Source organism: Thalassophryne amazonica, chromosome 10 (assembly GCF_902500255.1).
Source record: "Thalassophryne amazonica chromosome 10, fThaAma1.1, whole genome shotgun sequence".
NCBI classification, from domain to species: Eukaryota; Metazoa; Chordata; class Actinopteri; order Batrachoidiformes; family Batrachoididae; genus Thalassophryne; species Thalassophryne amazonica.
Window position 1 is genome coordinate 17850747 of NC_047112.1, and position 17229 is coordinate 17867975.

The 17229-nt window shown below is 39.6% G+C and overlaps 2 protein-coding genes across 3 annotated transcripts in view; both read right to left on the bottom strand.

Moving 5' to 3' along the window:
- Positions 1-1904, bottom strand: part of meltf (melanotransferrin) — a 37336-nt gene extending 35432 nt beyond the window's left edge. The window contains exon 1 of the mRNA XM_034179495.1: positions 1673-1904. Within this exon, the coding sequence (XP_034035386.1) occupies positions 1673-1724 (52 nt within the window). The 5' untranslated portion in view covers positions 1725-1904. The remainder of the gene's footprint in view (positions 1-1672) is intronic.
- An 11372-nt stretch (positions 1905-13276) lies between these two features.
- The window catches only part of LOC117518389 (discs large homolog 1-like protein), a 331339-nt gene continuing 327386 nt past the window's right edge, over positions 13277-17229 (bottom strand). For both annotated transcript variants that reach the window (XM_034179498.1, XM_034179497.1), the window contains one exon: positions 13277-15642. In XM_034179498.1, the coding sequence (XP_034035389.1) occupies positions 15536-15642 (107 nt within the window). In that variant the 3' untranslated portion in view covers positions 13277-15535. The remainder of the gene's footprint in view (positions 15643-17229) is intronic.

Genomic DNA, 17229 nt, shown 5'->3' on the forward strand with positions numbered 1-17229 from the left:
GCTCATTTATAACTTTTACCTTAAGTTACAGTAAAACTCGAGTTACTGTAAAACTAGCTAACACTAGCTAGGTAAAGCTAAACTTTGTCTTACCTAACATTAGCTAACTAACATTAGGTACCTTGATTGTCGGTTGTGTAGTTTTTGTCTTTTGTGGAGGAGCTTCTTTTTTTTTTTTAACCTGCTCGTGAAATACAGTGAGGAGTTATTATGTGGCAGTGAAATATCAAAAGAAGAATCTGTAGACTTTGGAAAAAGTTGGTGTCGGCATGCACCCTGAGTCAGTGAATGAGCAAATGGATGAGTCCATCCTGTCTTGGTTGTTAACACAGTTAACCAGAAACAATACATGAATGTTATCTTTTAAACCTCCAAATTAAAATGTTACATTATGAAGGCAAACTGACTAAAATTTAGCGAGCTTTCATACGACAGATCAGAAGAAAAGGCTTCTTATCACACGTTTCCGAGGCCACTGCTGTTTGCTTACACTCACTTTCAGGAGAACATGTGGAATTGGAGCAAATAGAAACCTGGAATCTCCGAGTGACGTAAACCTTGAAACTTGCTCTGTAACTTCAGAGGTCACCAAGAAGTTGCTTTTGACTGTTACCATGGTGACACCTCATAGTTTCTGATAAAAGTTTCCATTATAAGCCTATAGAAAGTTGGATCTTGCAAATACTTTGACATCAAAACTAAGGCCATCCAACAGAGGTGGGTGGATTGATCCTAATATCGATAATATCGATACCAACGCTGGTATTGATATTGAACGATCCTCGTGTAAAAAGATCGATACTCAAGCTTTTTTCTCTCCCGCACGCACTGACTGCTGCGCACGCAGATTCATCAAAGTCTACTCTCTGTCTGTAAAAGCAGCGCTGCGCTGTGTCACACATGGAGCAGCGCACCCTCTGCTGGTATTGTGGTTTGTCAGCCCTCCACCTCAGATTTTAAGTTGTGTTGAGTGATATTTTTTAAACAAAAATGTTGATTGTGATAATAAAGTATTTTGTTGTCACGTACAATGTTTGGCGAAATTCTATCCTAGGTTTTTGGATCCTTTGTATCTATGAAGCTTAAATATGAAAAAGTATTGGTATCGGTATCAATATCGGCGATACTGGGTCTTTATTTACTTGGTATCGGATCAATACCAAAATTCCCAGTATCGCCCACCTCTACCATCCAGATGGAACAGAGTACTGCAATCGCCTGTGTGTGTGTTTGTGAGTGAATGAAATAACTAAAAAACAGCTACATGTATTTTCACCAAACTTGGCGAGAATATTACTCGTGTTAATCTCTCCAGATGATTAATTTAGCAACAGGCTGGTCAAAGGTCAAGCAGAGCACAGCCCAAAAAATACTTTTATCTAACTATCCCCTCTTGTGGTAGAGTTGATCAAAAACTCATATTCATCAGTCAAATACATTTGATCAATTGATACAAGTGAATTCATAATGAAGTTATTAAGAAGTCAGAATATAAGTCATATATAGTGTAAAAAAAATAAAATAATAAAAAAAGCCCTCTGACACCTCTTTCATTTCTTTTATTTTGTAAAATGGTTTAGTCAGCTCGGTGAGCTGCAGGTTTTGAAAATATTTAAGAATACAGACATTTTTGTGGAGCTTTAGAGCATTTGCATGTTAAAGTCCTTCTTACCAGTATGCAGTATTAGTAGTACAGATCCCAGTGTCACCCACATGGCCTCCATGTCTTTCTGCTCCTCTGCGCGTTTGGTGAAAAAGCCTCCTTTCTTCTCCTCTATTTATGAGTATATGATGCTTTCTGAGTCAAAGTCCAACATCTATCTCAAGAGGTAGCTAAAGTCCTCATGTGCAGCAGACAGGAAGCTGACACTCGTGACAGTCCCGCGGCCTGAGGATCAGCGTGTGTCGCTCTGATACCTGCTGGGACTCGATCCTGACCTGGCTGCAGGCCAAAGACTAGACAGAGACCTCTTTGAGGGTTGACCCCTCCCTCTCCTACTCTCTCACTGGGCTTTTCCACTGGAAAGGATTCAGAAGTCTACAGAACATGTGAGGGTGGAGCAGCAGGCTGACATACAGACAGGACACAGAATCATTAAAAAAAAACACGCCATATAGCTGCTCTAATCTGTAACTACACAACGTTCCTGTCATGCACTGTTTGGGAGGGTCACTGAACATCATGTCCTTCCCGTCCTGGTTGAACTACCACATGCACATGCAATCTCCAACATAGAGCATCCATAACCATGCAAGGAGGAGACTGTCCACTAAGACATAGAGATATATAAGTATGCAGTTTCTCCAGTAATAGCAGCCACAGAGTTGTTATGGGTGTCTTGGTGGCTTCCCTCACTACTTTCCATTTTGTGCAGTCACACAGAACGCAGATTCATCATACATCATCATACTGTTTGTATTCCTTTATCATTGATGGAAATGAAGTCCAAGACATATTAATCATCATATTAATCATGTGTTCATCTCCTGACTTACCAAACAAAAATTGGGCATAAAAGTAAAAGGTGCATGATTTGCGTAAAGTACATATGGATTTGGATTCACCAATATGTGAAATGAGACAATAATCACAAATTTATCCAGATTTGAGTTCGTCCAGCATCGTTTTACAGTGTGTTATTGTTTTGGCAGCTTTTGCAGATGATGCATTACTTGTCTAAATGCAATTGCACCTGTTAGGTTAATTACGAGGATATTTGCTACATATCATACACTTTGTGCTTCAGTGGTCATGAAGTATGTGTTACAGCAGTGGTTTTCAAACTGTGAGGCGTGCCAGAATTCTTCAGGGGGCACAAAAAATAACTGTCAACACTGTTAACTAGTTCAGCGGATAAGAGAATATTTAGAGGGGAATCCTGCAAATGGTGATAAAAGCATGAAATTCGGCAGAAATACTCAGACAAAACTCTTTTGAAAAAAAAATGATTGGCCACTTGAATTTTCAATTGGCAGTCAGGTAGGGGTCAATTGAAGAATTACACAGAGGTCAAAATTAAAAGATGCTCCAATCATATTGAAAAATATTCCACATTATTTGCCTGATCATAAAGATTCCAAAAAGGTATAGTTTGGACTATCTGTGGCTGAATTCTATGGAGTTATGGGATAAAAACAGCAAGAATGGTGACAAAGGTCAGTGTCATTTTGTACAGGGTCAAAAGTTATAGTTGCTCCAATTTTGGTAAAACGTGATGCAAATTACTAGTTGAGTGAACACGGTTCTAAAAAGGAATAGTTTGGACCATGTATCATCCTTACTTATCACGTTACGGGGTAAACATATGTCACATATCATAGAATCCAATAGACGTAGACCTTGTTTGACCTTTACTTTGGAGACCAAGCATTCAACACTGTCAACATTATTCCATTTATTAATCCTATTAGCTTAACCAATAATTTGCATCACTTTTTACCAAAATTGAAGCAACTTTAACTTTTGACCCTGTACAAAATGACACTGACCTTTGTCACCATTCTTGCTGTTTTTATCCCGTAACTCCATAGAATTTAGTCACAGATAGTCCAAACTATACCTTTTTGGAATCTTTATGATCAGGTAAATAATGGGGAATATTTTTCAAAATGATTGGAGCATCTTTTAATTTTGACCTGTGTGTAATTCTTCAATTGACCCCTACCTGACCACCGATTGAAATGTCAAGTGGCCAATCATTTTTTTTTTCAAAAGAGTAGTGTCTAAGGAGTATTTGTGCTGAATTTGATGCTTTTATCATCATTTGCATGATTGTTTCACTTATCTGCTGCACTAAACCAACAAAAGAAGAAGGGGAAAAAGGAAAAAGACAACATTGTTAGCCAACAGGCCAGGAGCAAAATAGATAAATTTTCATGTGAAAATCTACCAGTGAGAAGACAGAGTTTGGGGCAACCAAAAAAAGAAGAAAGTAGAGGACGATCTTCGTTTGCTCCTCTCCACAGTGCATCCCCACATCAGCCGCCTGTGCGCGTCAAAGACCCAGACTCACTGTTCACAGTAAACAAGAGGTGAGACTAGATGAGAGACTAAATATGTATAAAAGTTTAATTATTTATGTTAAAATGTGTTAGTTATGTCAAAGATGTTTAAATGTTAAAAAACAGTGTTTAAAATATGACAAAAGGTAAAAATAGAAGAATAGAAAGTTTTTTAAAAACACGTTTAAAATGTTTGACAAGGGTGTAAAATGTGTGAAAGAATAGAAGGTTCTTTAAAAATATATTTAAAATGTTTACAAAGGATGCAAAATGTGTAAATGCACAGACAGTTCCTTAAAAACACAAATATATTTAAAATGTGTTTAACGTGTAAAAGAATAAAAAGAAACACACAAAGATGTTGAAATTGCGTGTATGTGTCGGTGGGGGGGCTCACTCGCCCACACTTTGAAAATTGCTGTATTATAGACTGTTTTTCAAACTCAGCAATAGAGCTAAAACAACTAATCGAGTTAATCGCTTAAAATTATTAAAATAGCTGACAACTAATTTAGTCGATTAGTTGCTAAATAACTTTGTTTTACCGCAAATGTTTTTCTTCCATATAATCAACTGAGCTTTGCTTTGAATCTTGAACCAATGAAGGAGTGCTTTGAGCTGCTGCTTTGTTGGTTTCATTTGTTTTATTTCGCTTTATCTTAATTTTTCTCCAGTAAAACCCTAAAGAGCATATGTCTGTGAGGAATATTTACCTTTTTTATGTTAATGTTGTGTGCTGGGGTGTTTGGCTGGCTTGGTTTTTGTTTTCTGTTTCTCCCACCAGGTGGTATGCATTCAGGACTGACTGGCTGAGCATTAGGACCTCACCCTGAACACCTGAGGCTTGTTATCACGTGCAGGTCATCAGGACTCACAGCTGTGGTGTATTTTGTCTTGATCAGAGATTGCTGCATTTAAACCTTGAATGCACAGTGTGTGATTGCCAGAGACTCGACCTTGTGAGCAGACGTGTGAGATCGACGTCAGGAGAACAATCTCACCATCACGGACGCAGAGACCGCTCCAGGTTTGACGCCACAGTCTGTGAAGGAGGATTGGGTGAGGTCTTACGCTCTTCAGCACACTTCCTGAGGTAATTTGGTTTTGGTGACTTTTATGAAGTAATGACAGTGGATTTGGTGTCCCTCACACCTTGTGTTAGTGAGCTGTCACGTTATGCTAATTGTCTAATCAGCTTCTGCTGCAGTGTAGATTTGAACTGAGTTGTTCCGTGCCTGCAGGGTGAGAAGCTGATGTATAGATTTAAGCCGGGAAGTGTTTGCTGATTGTGTCTCTCTGGGTGGAGAGTGTTGGACTCACCTCATGTTTTCTTTCTTCACAGCCTTGGTTTGTCGCGGCCACCTGGGGGGTGTCGGCGGGGTCCCTGGGTCCGAACTGCTGTGGCTCCGGACCGTTTGCGCTGTTGAGAGCGCGCCGTGTTTTCACCTCACCAGACCGCGGACATTTTTGGTTGTTTATCACTGCACTCATTATGATTATTAAATTCTGTTATCTTTTGAACCGTGCGCTGCTTATTTCGTGCTGGGTCAGTGCTCCGACCGCGTCCGACACATAACAGTTAAACTGACCTGTTATGGTCTTCTGAAACAGTTGATGTATTTTATGCTAACGCGTTAGCATGTCTATGCAGTTTTCAATGTTAAAGTTAGCATTAAGCTGCTGGCATTTCAGCATGTTTGTGCATTTATTTTCTGTATAATTAATGGCTCAGCATTTGTTGTCTAAGAGTCAAATGTATTACAAATGATATTTTTTAATTTATATATAAATAACTAATAATGCTACAATACAATTTTAGAGAAAGAGACATGAGTCACATGTCATTGTGAAATGACCTCATAGTTTACAAGTTAGAGAATGTTGCACATATAATGAGTCAGGCTACAGTGTTTGATTTAGGTTTTATGGTTAACTGCTCATTTGCAGCAACAAAATACCTCTTTTTTTTTTCACCATATATAACATTTATGTTTCAGTGTTTTATGGCACCTCAGCACTTTGATAAAGCAGTGCCATTTGGAATAATTATTTTTGTTTATTATAAACTGTTTTATTCTTATTTTATATTTCAACAGCCAAGGGACATTTGACAATTTGTTGATTTTCAAGTATTTTAAGTTTTCAAATAATGTTCTGTTGTTAAAGTGATGGAAGGAGAGAAAAATTGTTTCCCTGGCACATCTTAAAAAAATTCCCAGCTAATCCGATTGATTAATCGTGTCGAAACCCCATCAGATTCATCGATGATCCAAATAATCGTTTGTTGCAGCCCTACTCAGCAAGGAAGCAACAACATCAAATGATCATCGCTGTGATTCCTGAAAAGTGATCTAGAATGATGAATAATGGACATAAGGTGGAGGAGAAAAGCTGCTCACGTCATTTTAAAGGGGTCTCATTATGCAAAATCCGCCAATCTGCATTTTCCACTTCCATATGGCTGAAGATTTATGTTAAATATCTCTAAAGTTCCACAGTTGATTGTGTATACAGAAATTCATCTGCTTTAAGCAAAATTTAGGCATGAAATCGTCATTTTTCCGTCAATGACACACGTAACACGAGTCTAGGTCTGGGCTCTTGCTGAATCTGTGTGACACACTCACTGCAGCATTGTTGCAACCCTCCAGAGCGTGGCTGATTCCGTGTCAGGACTACACTGAGGTCACGACCAAACTGAGGTGTTGTAATGGTGCTTTTGTTCCTAGCATGCTCATTTCCAATGTGTACATATTTGTCTCTGTTGCAAATGTGGAAATCACAAGCCTCTTTATGAGAAATTCCACCATATAACTCTGTAACTGCCAATGCAATATGCAAAAGTTCTGTAATCAGTTTCTCTAGTCACATCTTTAGTGGTGTCATAGGTGTCTTGCAAACACTCATCTCCTTGCACAGACACTCAGTTTTTCAGAAATGTAGACTCACATTTCTAAGCTTTCATTCAGATTCTCCTTATCAGTAACAGCTGGTATCCATTTCAGTCATCAACTCATAACCATCCTTAAAAATGCAAGTTAATTAAAAATTGTCGGTTCTAACTCACCTACTGCCTGCAGTCACTGACATGAACGCTACCTCCTCACCACACCACAACAGTCGGTCCGTGTGTGACGCTCCAACTCTGCCTTCTTCTGATGGCAGGATTGGAGATCTATGGACCCGTAAATTCAGTCATGGCTGGGACCGCCACCAAAGACTATTCTAACAATCTGTACATTATCAGTGTAATTATTAGTGGTTAGCACTGGTGCCTCACAGCAAGAAAGTTGTGGGATCACTTCCTGCACTTTCTGTTTGGTGTTTGCATGTTCTCACCATGTCTGTGTGGGTTTCCTACCACAATCAAAAACATGCTTACTTAGGGTCCTTTTGCCCCACCAGGGCAGCATAGTACATCTGGAGTTGTTCCCTGGGTGCCGGACTGTGGCTGCCCACTGCTCCTAGTGGTTAGATTGTGTCTAATTGTAATTAGGATGAGTTAAATGCAGAAAACAAATTTTGTTGTATGTATGTGCAATAACAAATAATGGAAATTATTAAATTATTTAACATTTTTGTCTCCTGAATCTTTCTGGTATAACTGCCTCCTCCAGACAGGGGTGCCGAAAAGGGGAGAATAAGGAGGATTCTAGGAGCCCATGATTGACATGGGCCCCGAATAGTATAATTGTATTCGGGTCCCAGACAGGCCCTGAATACAATTATAGAACCAACAAAATAATATGCAAAGGGGGGTGGCCCAATAAGATTTGTATTCATTGGGCCCAAAATCCCTGGCAGCGCCCGTGCCTTCACATAGATGTACCATAGAGTGTATTTCTTAATGATTGATATAAATGAAATTTAAGACATATTGAGTGGCTCGGAAATGTTCATGTATCCATCTCCTCATGTCTAAAGAAAATTGGTTGTAAAAGCGATTATTTGTTTTAATTTTCTTTGTCAAATTACTTATGAGCTCTGAAAATGGATGCAAATGGCCGGACTTCCTAAATGGTTAATGAGTTATTTTTATTAAACCCCTTGAATTATGTCTGCACTACAAATACATCTTGATTATTTTCAATCCCACTATGCTACACAGAGGCAAAAATACAAATGTGTCCAATTACTTATGGACGGCACATATCTTTAAAGATGAGCACCACACAGCTTTGATCAGAATGGGCCTCAGAATGGGTGAAGAAAGGGTAGAACTATTTTGAGTCTGATAGGGTTTGTCTAACAACGTCCATCCCGATTGAATATTCAGAGGGAATGGTGCGGGCTGCAAAATAAGTGTGCAAGTAATACATGTGGATTAAAAAGCTTCATTCATTTTCTTGTTGTCCTGCAAATGTAAGTCAAACACCTAATATTTACTATTTTAACTGAACTGTCACAAATCTTCAAAATGTGTCTGTGTGTGTCTTAGGGTTTATTGATCGTTAATTCAACACACAGATCTCTTAAAAGTCTAAGTGTAGCGGCTGCACTCTGCGTTGTGTTGTTATGACTCCTCCCATTCACTCCCCTCGGGACGCGAACTCATGATCCTCGGCATGGGAGTCGGACTCTCTAACCAGAAGGCTAAAACCCAGGGCTCTGGCCTTGTGACCAGAGAATCCTTTTGAGCTGTTGGGAGTGAGATTTACTAACTACATCTGCACAGTGACACCTGCTGGCCTCCGTTACATGAGGCCATAAAAAAATGTTTGCGTAGCGAGACACAGACACACACACACACACACACACACACACACACACACACACACACACACACACACACACACATATATATATATATATATATATATATATATATATATATATATATATATACATACATATATATATATATACATACATATATATATATGTGTGTGTGTGTGTGTGTATGAGGTACATTCAAAAAGTATCCAACCTTATTTTATCCCACAGAAATAAATGAAGCGTGCGAGTTGTTTGATTGCGGGGGCCGGGGATGTAGGGAACCTGTGCACATGAGGATGACGTGGGAATAAACACAGGTTCGGTACATTCCATTTTGATGGAGGACACTAAAAGGGACTTCACTGGAGTCGCAAGAAGACATCATGTGGAACACAACGGCCCAGCTGGACACCATTCCAAAACAGGGCTTCCAGAATTGCTTCCAACAATGGCAGAACCGCTGGGAGAAGTGTGTGCCATCCCAAAGAAACTACTTCAAAGGGGATTATGATTTCAGACCCCCAGGTGAGTACTCGTATTACCTGCGACCAAAGGTTGGATACTTTGAATGCACCTTGTACATTATAGGCTGTTTCTGAGTAATGCAAAAGTAATGAAAAATGTATTGTTACTTTCCACAGAGAGTAAGGAATACCCCTAACACTGCCAATAATACTGTACAAAATGATCATCGTGTGGTCGCCAGTCAAGAGATTCCACAAAATTTCAATAAAGACTTTTATTTCTTTGTACCAAAATAGGCAGTTAGAGCAGGGATAAATATCACATTTTAGATCCATCTCTCTGTAATAGATTCTTTGCATCGGTGCTTCACTCTAACAGACACTGACGTGGACTCCAGGGCTGAAAGGTCACGGCCAAAGTCATCCAGAGACCCCAGTTCTGTTATCCGACAACATCACCAAGCTAGTGAGATCTGAGATTTGACGTGGAAGTTTTTGTGAGCCGTGCGACTCGGTAAAGCTTTCAAAACAAAACGGCTTTTTGGATTTGTTAAATTTTTTCTTTTAAAGCTACTCCACTCAAAGAAAAATGGTCTTTGGATGCCCCGGATCTGCAATCAGCTTGGAGGAGTCACCATGGGGTCAAGGGTGGAGATGGGAAGTGGAGTACAGTGGCTGACAAGGTGCATTCAGGGGCTTTGTTATCAAAAGCATCTTAGTGTCTCAAACAATAAGCTTATTGTCATATTTCAGGTATAATTAATGCAAACTGGGACCGAAACCTCAAACTTATAAATAAATTCAGTGTTACCAAGAGAGAGAGAGAGAGAGAGAAAGCATTTGCACATTTAGTAAATGGGTTCTTTCAAAAAGATTTTGTCGGTGGTCTTTCAATTCTGGATCAGAGAACAGAGAAGATCTCGAAACCATTCAAAATGATCCAAACACACTTCTGAATATGTCATTGGCTTTCACTTGTTCACCCCAGAAGGGTGAAGTTGATACTGCTGTGTTGACAGTTCGTTTTGACTCTGTGTGAACTGAGTACAAAGACATCCTGATGCCATCATTTGTTGACCGATTCAGACAATCAACCCGACTCCTTACTCGCCATATCAAAATACAACCATTAACCAACAACATGGCAGCTGAAGAAGGAACTGTAGGACTGGTAAATGGTAAAGAGAATAGTACTGATACTGCACATAGTGCGATGGATTCACATCTTCAGTTCTGTCATGCTAAGATGCTTCGAGAAACAAGCCCTCATAAGTGCTTCGAGAGCGAGAGGAAAGTGGTGACAGTGGTGAGGACGATAACGATTGTGATGATAACCTTAATGGAGATGATACATCATTCGATACTTGTCAATTAAGGTTCTCAGTCCTTCAGATAGATATCTAGAAGTTTACAGTGACTGGACTTGTTGGTCCTCAAGTTGTTTCATTACTCACAGTGTGGTATGCCCAGTTCCGTATATACTTTCAAACACAGGCTCCACTTTTCACTTGAGCTGAGTGACGAACTGGAGTGTCTATGTTTGCAATTGTCCTGGATCAAGACTAAGATCCAGGCTTCAATGACTTCTTGACTTGGCCATCAGTAGTGTCTCTGTGTGGTGAATGTGTCAAACCTGGAGAGAAATTCTGTTACCTCATCAATGACATTCAGGTCTCTGGGCCTTTGAGATTGAGAGATGTGTGGAAAGAGTTTATTGAGTCGTGATGTCACTGGACAAAGACGTTTGGCGGAGGAGAATGAAGCTCCAAATCTTTGGGGTTCTGGTGCTTCCTGTCATATTGTGTTTTTGAAACCTAAATGATAAACAGTGACCTAAGAAAAAAGAGAACTAGATGTCTTCAGTAGTAGGTTCAGTTGGTAGTAGGATCCACAGGTACCACTGGAATGAGCATGTGTCAAACAAGCAGTTCTTTGAGAGACTCAGGTGAGGAGTCACCTACATTTTGGCCATGTGGCATGTTCCTCTGGGGATGATCCAGCAGGGAGAAGCTGGGAAAGTCCAAGGGGACATCCACATTTCCTCTAGCTGTGGCAGACATGGTTAATTCAAAAGGTGGATGATTAGGTTCTTGCTTGCCTAGGTGGTTACCAACCAGACTGAGAAGATGGAGCACTGCTCATCAACAACATTACCCTTCTTTTGATCTTGCGTCTCATCGTTAGGAGAATAACGATTTTCCTTAAGACGGTTGTTAACCCTGTACTTGATCCATTCCAATTTGCTTATAGGCAGAGTAGAGGCACTGACGATGCCATTAACAGCTTAACCCACTTTTCACTTAAGCACTTGGAAGATCCTACTGCTTATGCACGGATTTTATTGGTTGATTTCAGCTCAGCCTTTAATACATTACAGCCATACCTGTTGTTGTCCAAGTTAAAGGAAATTAATGTTAACCCACTTTTAATCAGATGGTATCATTCCTTTTTAACTAATAGATTACAACAAGTTAGAGTTAATCAAGCTCTTTCGGTACTCAAATCATCAAATACAGGTGTACCACAAGGCTGTGTCAGTTCTCCTGTTCTCTTCACTCTTTATACTAATAACTGTACAAATAACTACTGCAATAACTCTGTTTTTAAATTTTCTGATGATACAGCTATTTTGAGCCTACTGCACAAGGATTCAAGTCCAACAAAGTACTTCCTTGAAGTGAAACACTTTGTACAGTGGTGTGATGACAACCACTTGGTTTTAAATGTCAATAAAACCAAGGAAATGATTCTGGATCCAAGGACTGTTGGGGACCATACTCCTGTGGTCATACATGGTATTCCCATTGACCAGGTCAACTCATACAAGTACTTGGGGCTGCACATAGACAATACCTTCAGCTGGACTGCACATGTGGACAGTTTGTGCTCCCGATTCCATCAAAGACTTTATTTCCTTCGTAGACTTCGTTTGTATGGAGTCAATCAGAAAATTATGTTGTTGTTTTACCAGGCAGTGTTAGAGAGCCTAGTTAGGTATGGCATGACTGCCTGGTACGGCAATCTTTCTGTACAATTTAAAACGAAACTTAACAGACAAATTGATGATGCAATGAAGATAATCGGAAAGAAACAATATCAGTCCCTCAATACACTCTATGAAGAGTCTGTTTTGAAAGCAGCTCAGAGGATACTGATGGATTCAGTTCATGTTCTTCATGCAGAGTACACTCTCCTTCCTTCTGGGAGAAGGTACAGAGTTCCTCGGAGTAGACTGAATAGATTTAAAAATTCATTCGTCCCCATGTCTATTAAATTGTTAAACAATAATGTTTAAAATTGGAATTATGCAATATTTATGGTGTTTCTCCTGACTCCTGTCATGTTAATTTGTTATGGATGTGGTTTTTTTTATCTGTATTGTTTGTTTTCTCTTTTCTTGTAAGGCACCTAGCATGAGTCCAAGACAAATTTCCCTGAGGGGACAATAAAGTGTATCGTATCGTATCGTATCGTAATAAGTCCCACTGTGTTAATATATTTGAGAAAAACAGGTATATTGTGTTTTCCAAAGACTCTCTTGATCTTTACTCCAGTTACATATAAGATTCCTTCTCATGTCTTGAACGGATACGTCTTCTTTCTGGATCTACTTGTCTGTAAGAAGTTACGTGGAGGAGCTCAAAACAACTTGAGACCCAAGAAGATGAGCCACTGCTGTAAACTTCCAGATATCACGTTTATATCGTGCTGGACTGTCCAAATAACCTCCCACTGAATGTGACATTAACAGAAGGAGAAATATGAAGGCATAGAGGTGGACAGAAGGCAAAGCCCTTATGGGGTGGAGTCAAAGTCCACTCAGTAACGGAAACCAAGATCATTTCTTTTTTTGCTTTCCAAAAACAAAAAGATGATAGAACACACTGTTTTATCTATTTAGCCACAACCATATTGAGCAACTGCAGCTTTAATAGACTGCTTCATATTAAATAATCACTGTATTTTCTGGAGTATAAGTCGCACTGAAGTATAAGTCAGACCCGGGGGGGCATGTATAAGTCGCACCAGAGTATCTTACGCACCTGTCAAAACATGGCTCTTGAAGAGGGGGCAAAAAAACCAAATAGGACTAAATTATTATTAATGATTGCGGGACTTTTCAGTGTATCAGTCACACCAGTATGTAAGTCGCGGGTCCTTCCAAACTAGTAAAAAAAAACCAAACCGTGAAACTAGTACTCCAGAAAATACAGTTCTAAGTTTTGTAATTATTTTGTTGTCACATTTCTAACTTGTAATTGTACCATAAAATCATCTGGGGTCTCGCCAGCACAATACAGGAGCACATTGTTAATCCGGCGTCCGTAGACAGCAGCGATAGCGAAGAAGGCGATGAAGGGATGAAATATGAAAGAGCGACATTAAGAGACAGAAACTCTAAACAGGAGTGACGCCATGAGGAAAAACCCAACAACATGGGAGGAGATCAAGATTTGTCCCAAAAAACATGCTCTTAAAGCTACGGCGTGCAAAAGACTGCCTCTTGGTGACAGTATAATCATTACAAACCCATAAGTGAATGCATTACCCTTCGATAATATGAAAACAACAACGACAACAATAATTAGAACAACAAAATCAAATCAAATAATGGTACACGTCACCTTGATTGGAACCACCTCCTTAAACATTAAGGAACCGAACTGCAGGAAGATCCACCAATAGGCTGCGGGGAAAGTATTAGCTCCTCCCTCTTCAGGAAGCAGCAGTCCCAGATAGTCCCAGCCTTGTGTGAGTTTATGTGCTTGCGTAAGTGTGTGTGTGAGTGTGTGTACATCCTCGTTCAGTGATGTGTGAAACAGGATTGGGGTCAAGTACTGCACTTGGTACTTTTCTGTACACTCGACTGCAAAGAAACTGCACTTGAACAAAAAGTACTTGTAAAATCAAGTACTTTGCGATTACATTTCAAGTACAGATCTTCTTTAATGCAGCAAACTCTTGCATGTTAGATATAAGAAGAAGAAAAATGTCTACAACCTCACAATTTTGGGATAGATGATTCAGGTTGTTGGCAGCAAGACAAAGGGTCTGGCAATAAAAATGTACAAGTTTCTTGCAAACAACTTACTGAGCAGCTCATGCAGAATCAACACCTTTAGCACGATGTGCAGCTCATGTTCACTCCTTTAACAACAGAAAACTGATCGTATCTCTTCATCAGCTGTTTTATAAATAGACTAATTTATACAGCGCTTTTCCATCTGGAGCAGATGTTCAAAGCGCAGTGCGATGATGCCTCACTTTCACACATACACCAATGTCAGGGTGCTGCCATGCAAGAGCAGGACCAACTTGGGGATTAAGGGACTTTGCCCAAGGGACGTTAGACATTTTCCTGTCTGGTGGTGAATCGAACCCAGGATCCTCTGATCACAAGCCGACCGCTTTGGAAACTAGACCCCCCACAAATGATGTATTATGCACGCAACAGGCTTGTGCCAACACCTTATACAATGGAAGTGTGATCATTTTGTATCTTTTGCCTAAAAATCATCTATCTGTCTAATCTCACTGATATAACTTGACGTGTGGCGTGTACCCAGAGTCACAGTTCACTGAGTTTTTCACAAGACAATCAAGAGGGATATTTGGGATATTTAACCATAGCACCAGGGAAACTAGAGGTATAGACTGGACCAAACAACAGATAGCAGTGGTGCAAGTAGATCACTGGGATAAGGACTTCAGCTATCAATATGTAGACCTGAGTTCAAATCCCAGTCTCACTACCTGTCCACCCAGCTTTACAATGAGTACTGACCTTGGTTGAGGAAGTCATATGTGTTGGACTGGCATACCATCTAGGGGGAGTCATAGACTCTCATCGGCTTCGCGCTACAGAATCTAGGGACAACCACTGGCACCAATGGGCCTCAGGTCTTACATAGGGCTTTACTTCTATCAGGAACGCTAGAGGGAATTTCAAGATTCTATGCAGGCTGCTCAGAAGTGATCTTGTTTCAATCTGCACAAACACGTGAAGTTATAGTGTAAATTAGTGATATAGTGACACTGTTTATTATACATCTGTAAACATTGTGGTACAATTTATGCAAATTCGACAGCATTATCCTAAATAACCATACTGAGCTGCCTTTTGATAGATAATGTGAAAAATATTTGTAATTATGTACTTAGTAATACACTCAAGCAATTTAATATTTGGATGCAGTTGTGCTCTCTAATCTGCAATGTATTCATACTTTTACTCAAGTACTTTCGATGTACTCGACCCCAACTCTGGTGCGAAAGCGAGAGCGGAAACAGGCTGATCGTTGAAAACTACAGTAGGAATGTGATGAATGAGTGCCATGTGCATGTGTGTTGGTTCAGAGCCGGTCCTTGTTGGGCACCCAGATGTAAGGACTGGACTGCTCCTCGATGATCTGCTTCACCTGCGCATACAATTCTTCTAGAGATGAGCCCTGGACTATAGCTGCACAGAGAGAGGGAACAGACAACAACACAAGAAGAATAACTGATTCATTAACTCTTCAAAAGCAAAGAAAAACAAAGTTTATGAATATTTTTTAATTTTCAAATTTATTTTGTGACCCCAACGCATCATAAAAAGCAGAGTTTTCACAATGTTTTTCTCGTCACTTCTACGCCTGAGGACATCATCAGTGTGCGTAGTAGTTGCACGACAATGACATCAATTTGAGAGTTTGCAGAACAAAAGCAGCGCACAAGGTGGATTGAATCTGGCATGGAGGCAGTTATCACACCGTGACGGATTGAATAAACTGATTAGAATGGATTTATATAATTTATCCGTTGGCAAAAATTGTCTAATTCGTTGGTCTCCGGTGGATTTGAGGCTGTGATGGAGTGAGTGGACAACCACCAAATGCAGGTGTGAAGGACTCTTGGACACAGAAAATGAACAGACCACGTACAGATAAAACTAACAAACAAAGGTGCAACCACCGTAAGTAGTGGCGCAATGGTTTGTATTATTGGACTGTAACAGTGGCGGTCCGGGTCCGTTTCCCAGGTTGCCAGTGTCACACAACTAATAGCTGAGTTCTTTGTGATTTATTTTTTATTTGTGATGAAGTCTGACACTTTACTGAAATGGGTGTTCTGAGAAACATTACTGGCTGCGCTTGTGCATCGGCCCACCCCCTCTTCAATCTGTGGTAATCTGTCGTTATTCTCAAGTACCTATACATTGTAATCCTTGATGTTATATTTTTCCTATTTGTGTATTTTAAAAATCATTTATGATTCATCTGCAAGAGGTCGTTGTTTCTTCCATCCAGTAGTTTACATTCCATGGTATCACATCCCAGGATGAATGAATGAATGAATGAGTTTATTCGGCACACAATTCAACAACAAAAACAAAAACAAAAAAACTGATAACAATGCAACTTTACAAAAGTCCTGCGTGGCCGAAAGGGTGAGGGCAGAAGCAGAGCTTATAAATACCCACCCCTTATACTAAAAAATAACAAACATATACACACAAACAAAATTTCATAAATACATATCTACACAATCCACACACACATATATATATATACATACACACACACACACACACATATACACATATATACATACACATACGCAGATATATAAACGTACACATACCTACATGTACATACATACATACGCACACACAATGACAATACCAAAAAAAAAAAAAAAACATGCAAACTTAGTCAATGAACTCAAAATTACAAAATATAACCAGACAATACTGGCACATAACACACAAACCCGAAAGTAATAACAAGACCTAAGTTTTCAACTATAGCATGCAATTTTGTTATTCTTGTAATGTATTTTAAAGCCTACTAACGTACCAAGTAATTTAATGTTGTCGGGACAGTCGTTCCAGATGTTAACACCTTTGACAGATACACAATGACTTTTTGCAGTAGTTCGGATCCTTGATTTTTCAAACAATAAAATTCCTCTCAAATTATAACTGGAGTCCCTCAGTTTAAACAGATCCTGGACATGTTGTGGCAGCAGTTTATTTTTAACTTTATACATAATTTGTATTGTGAAG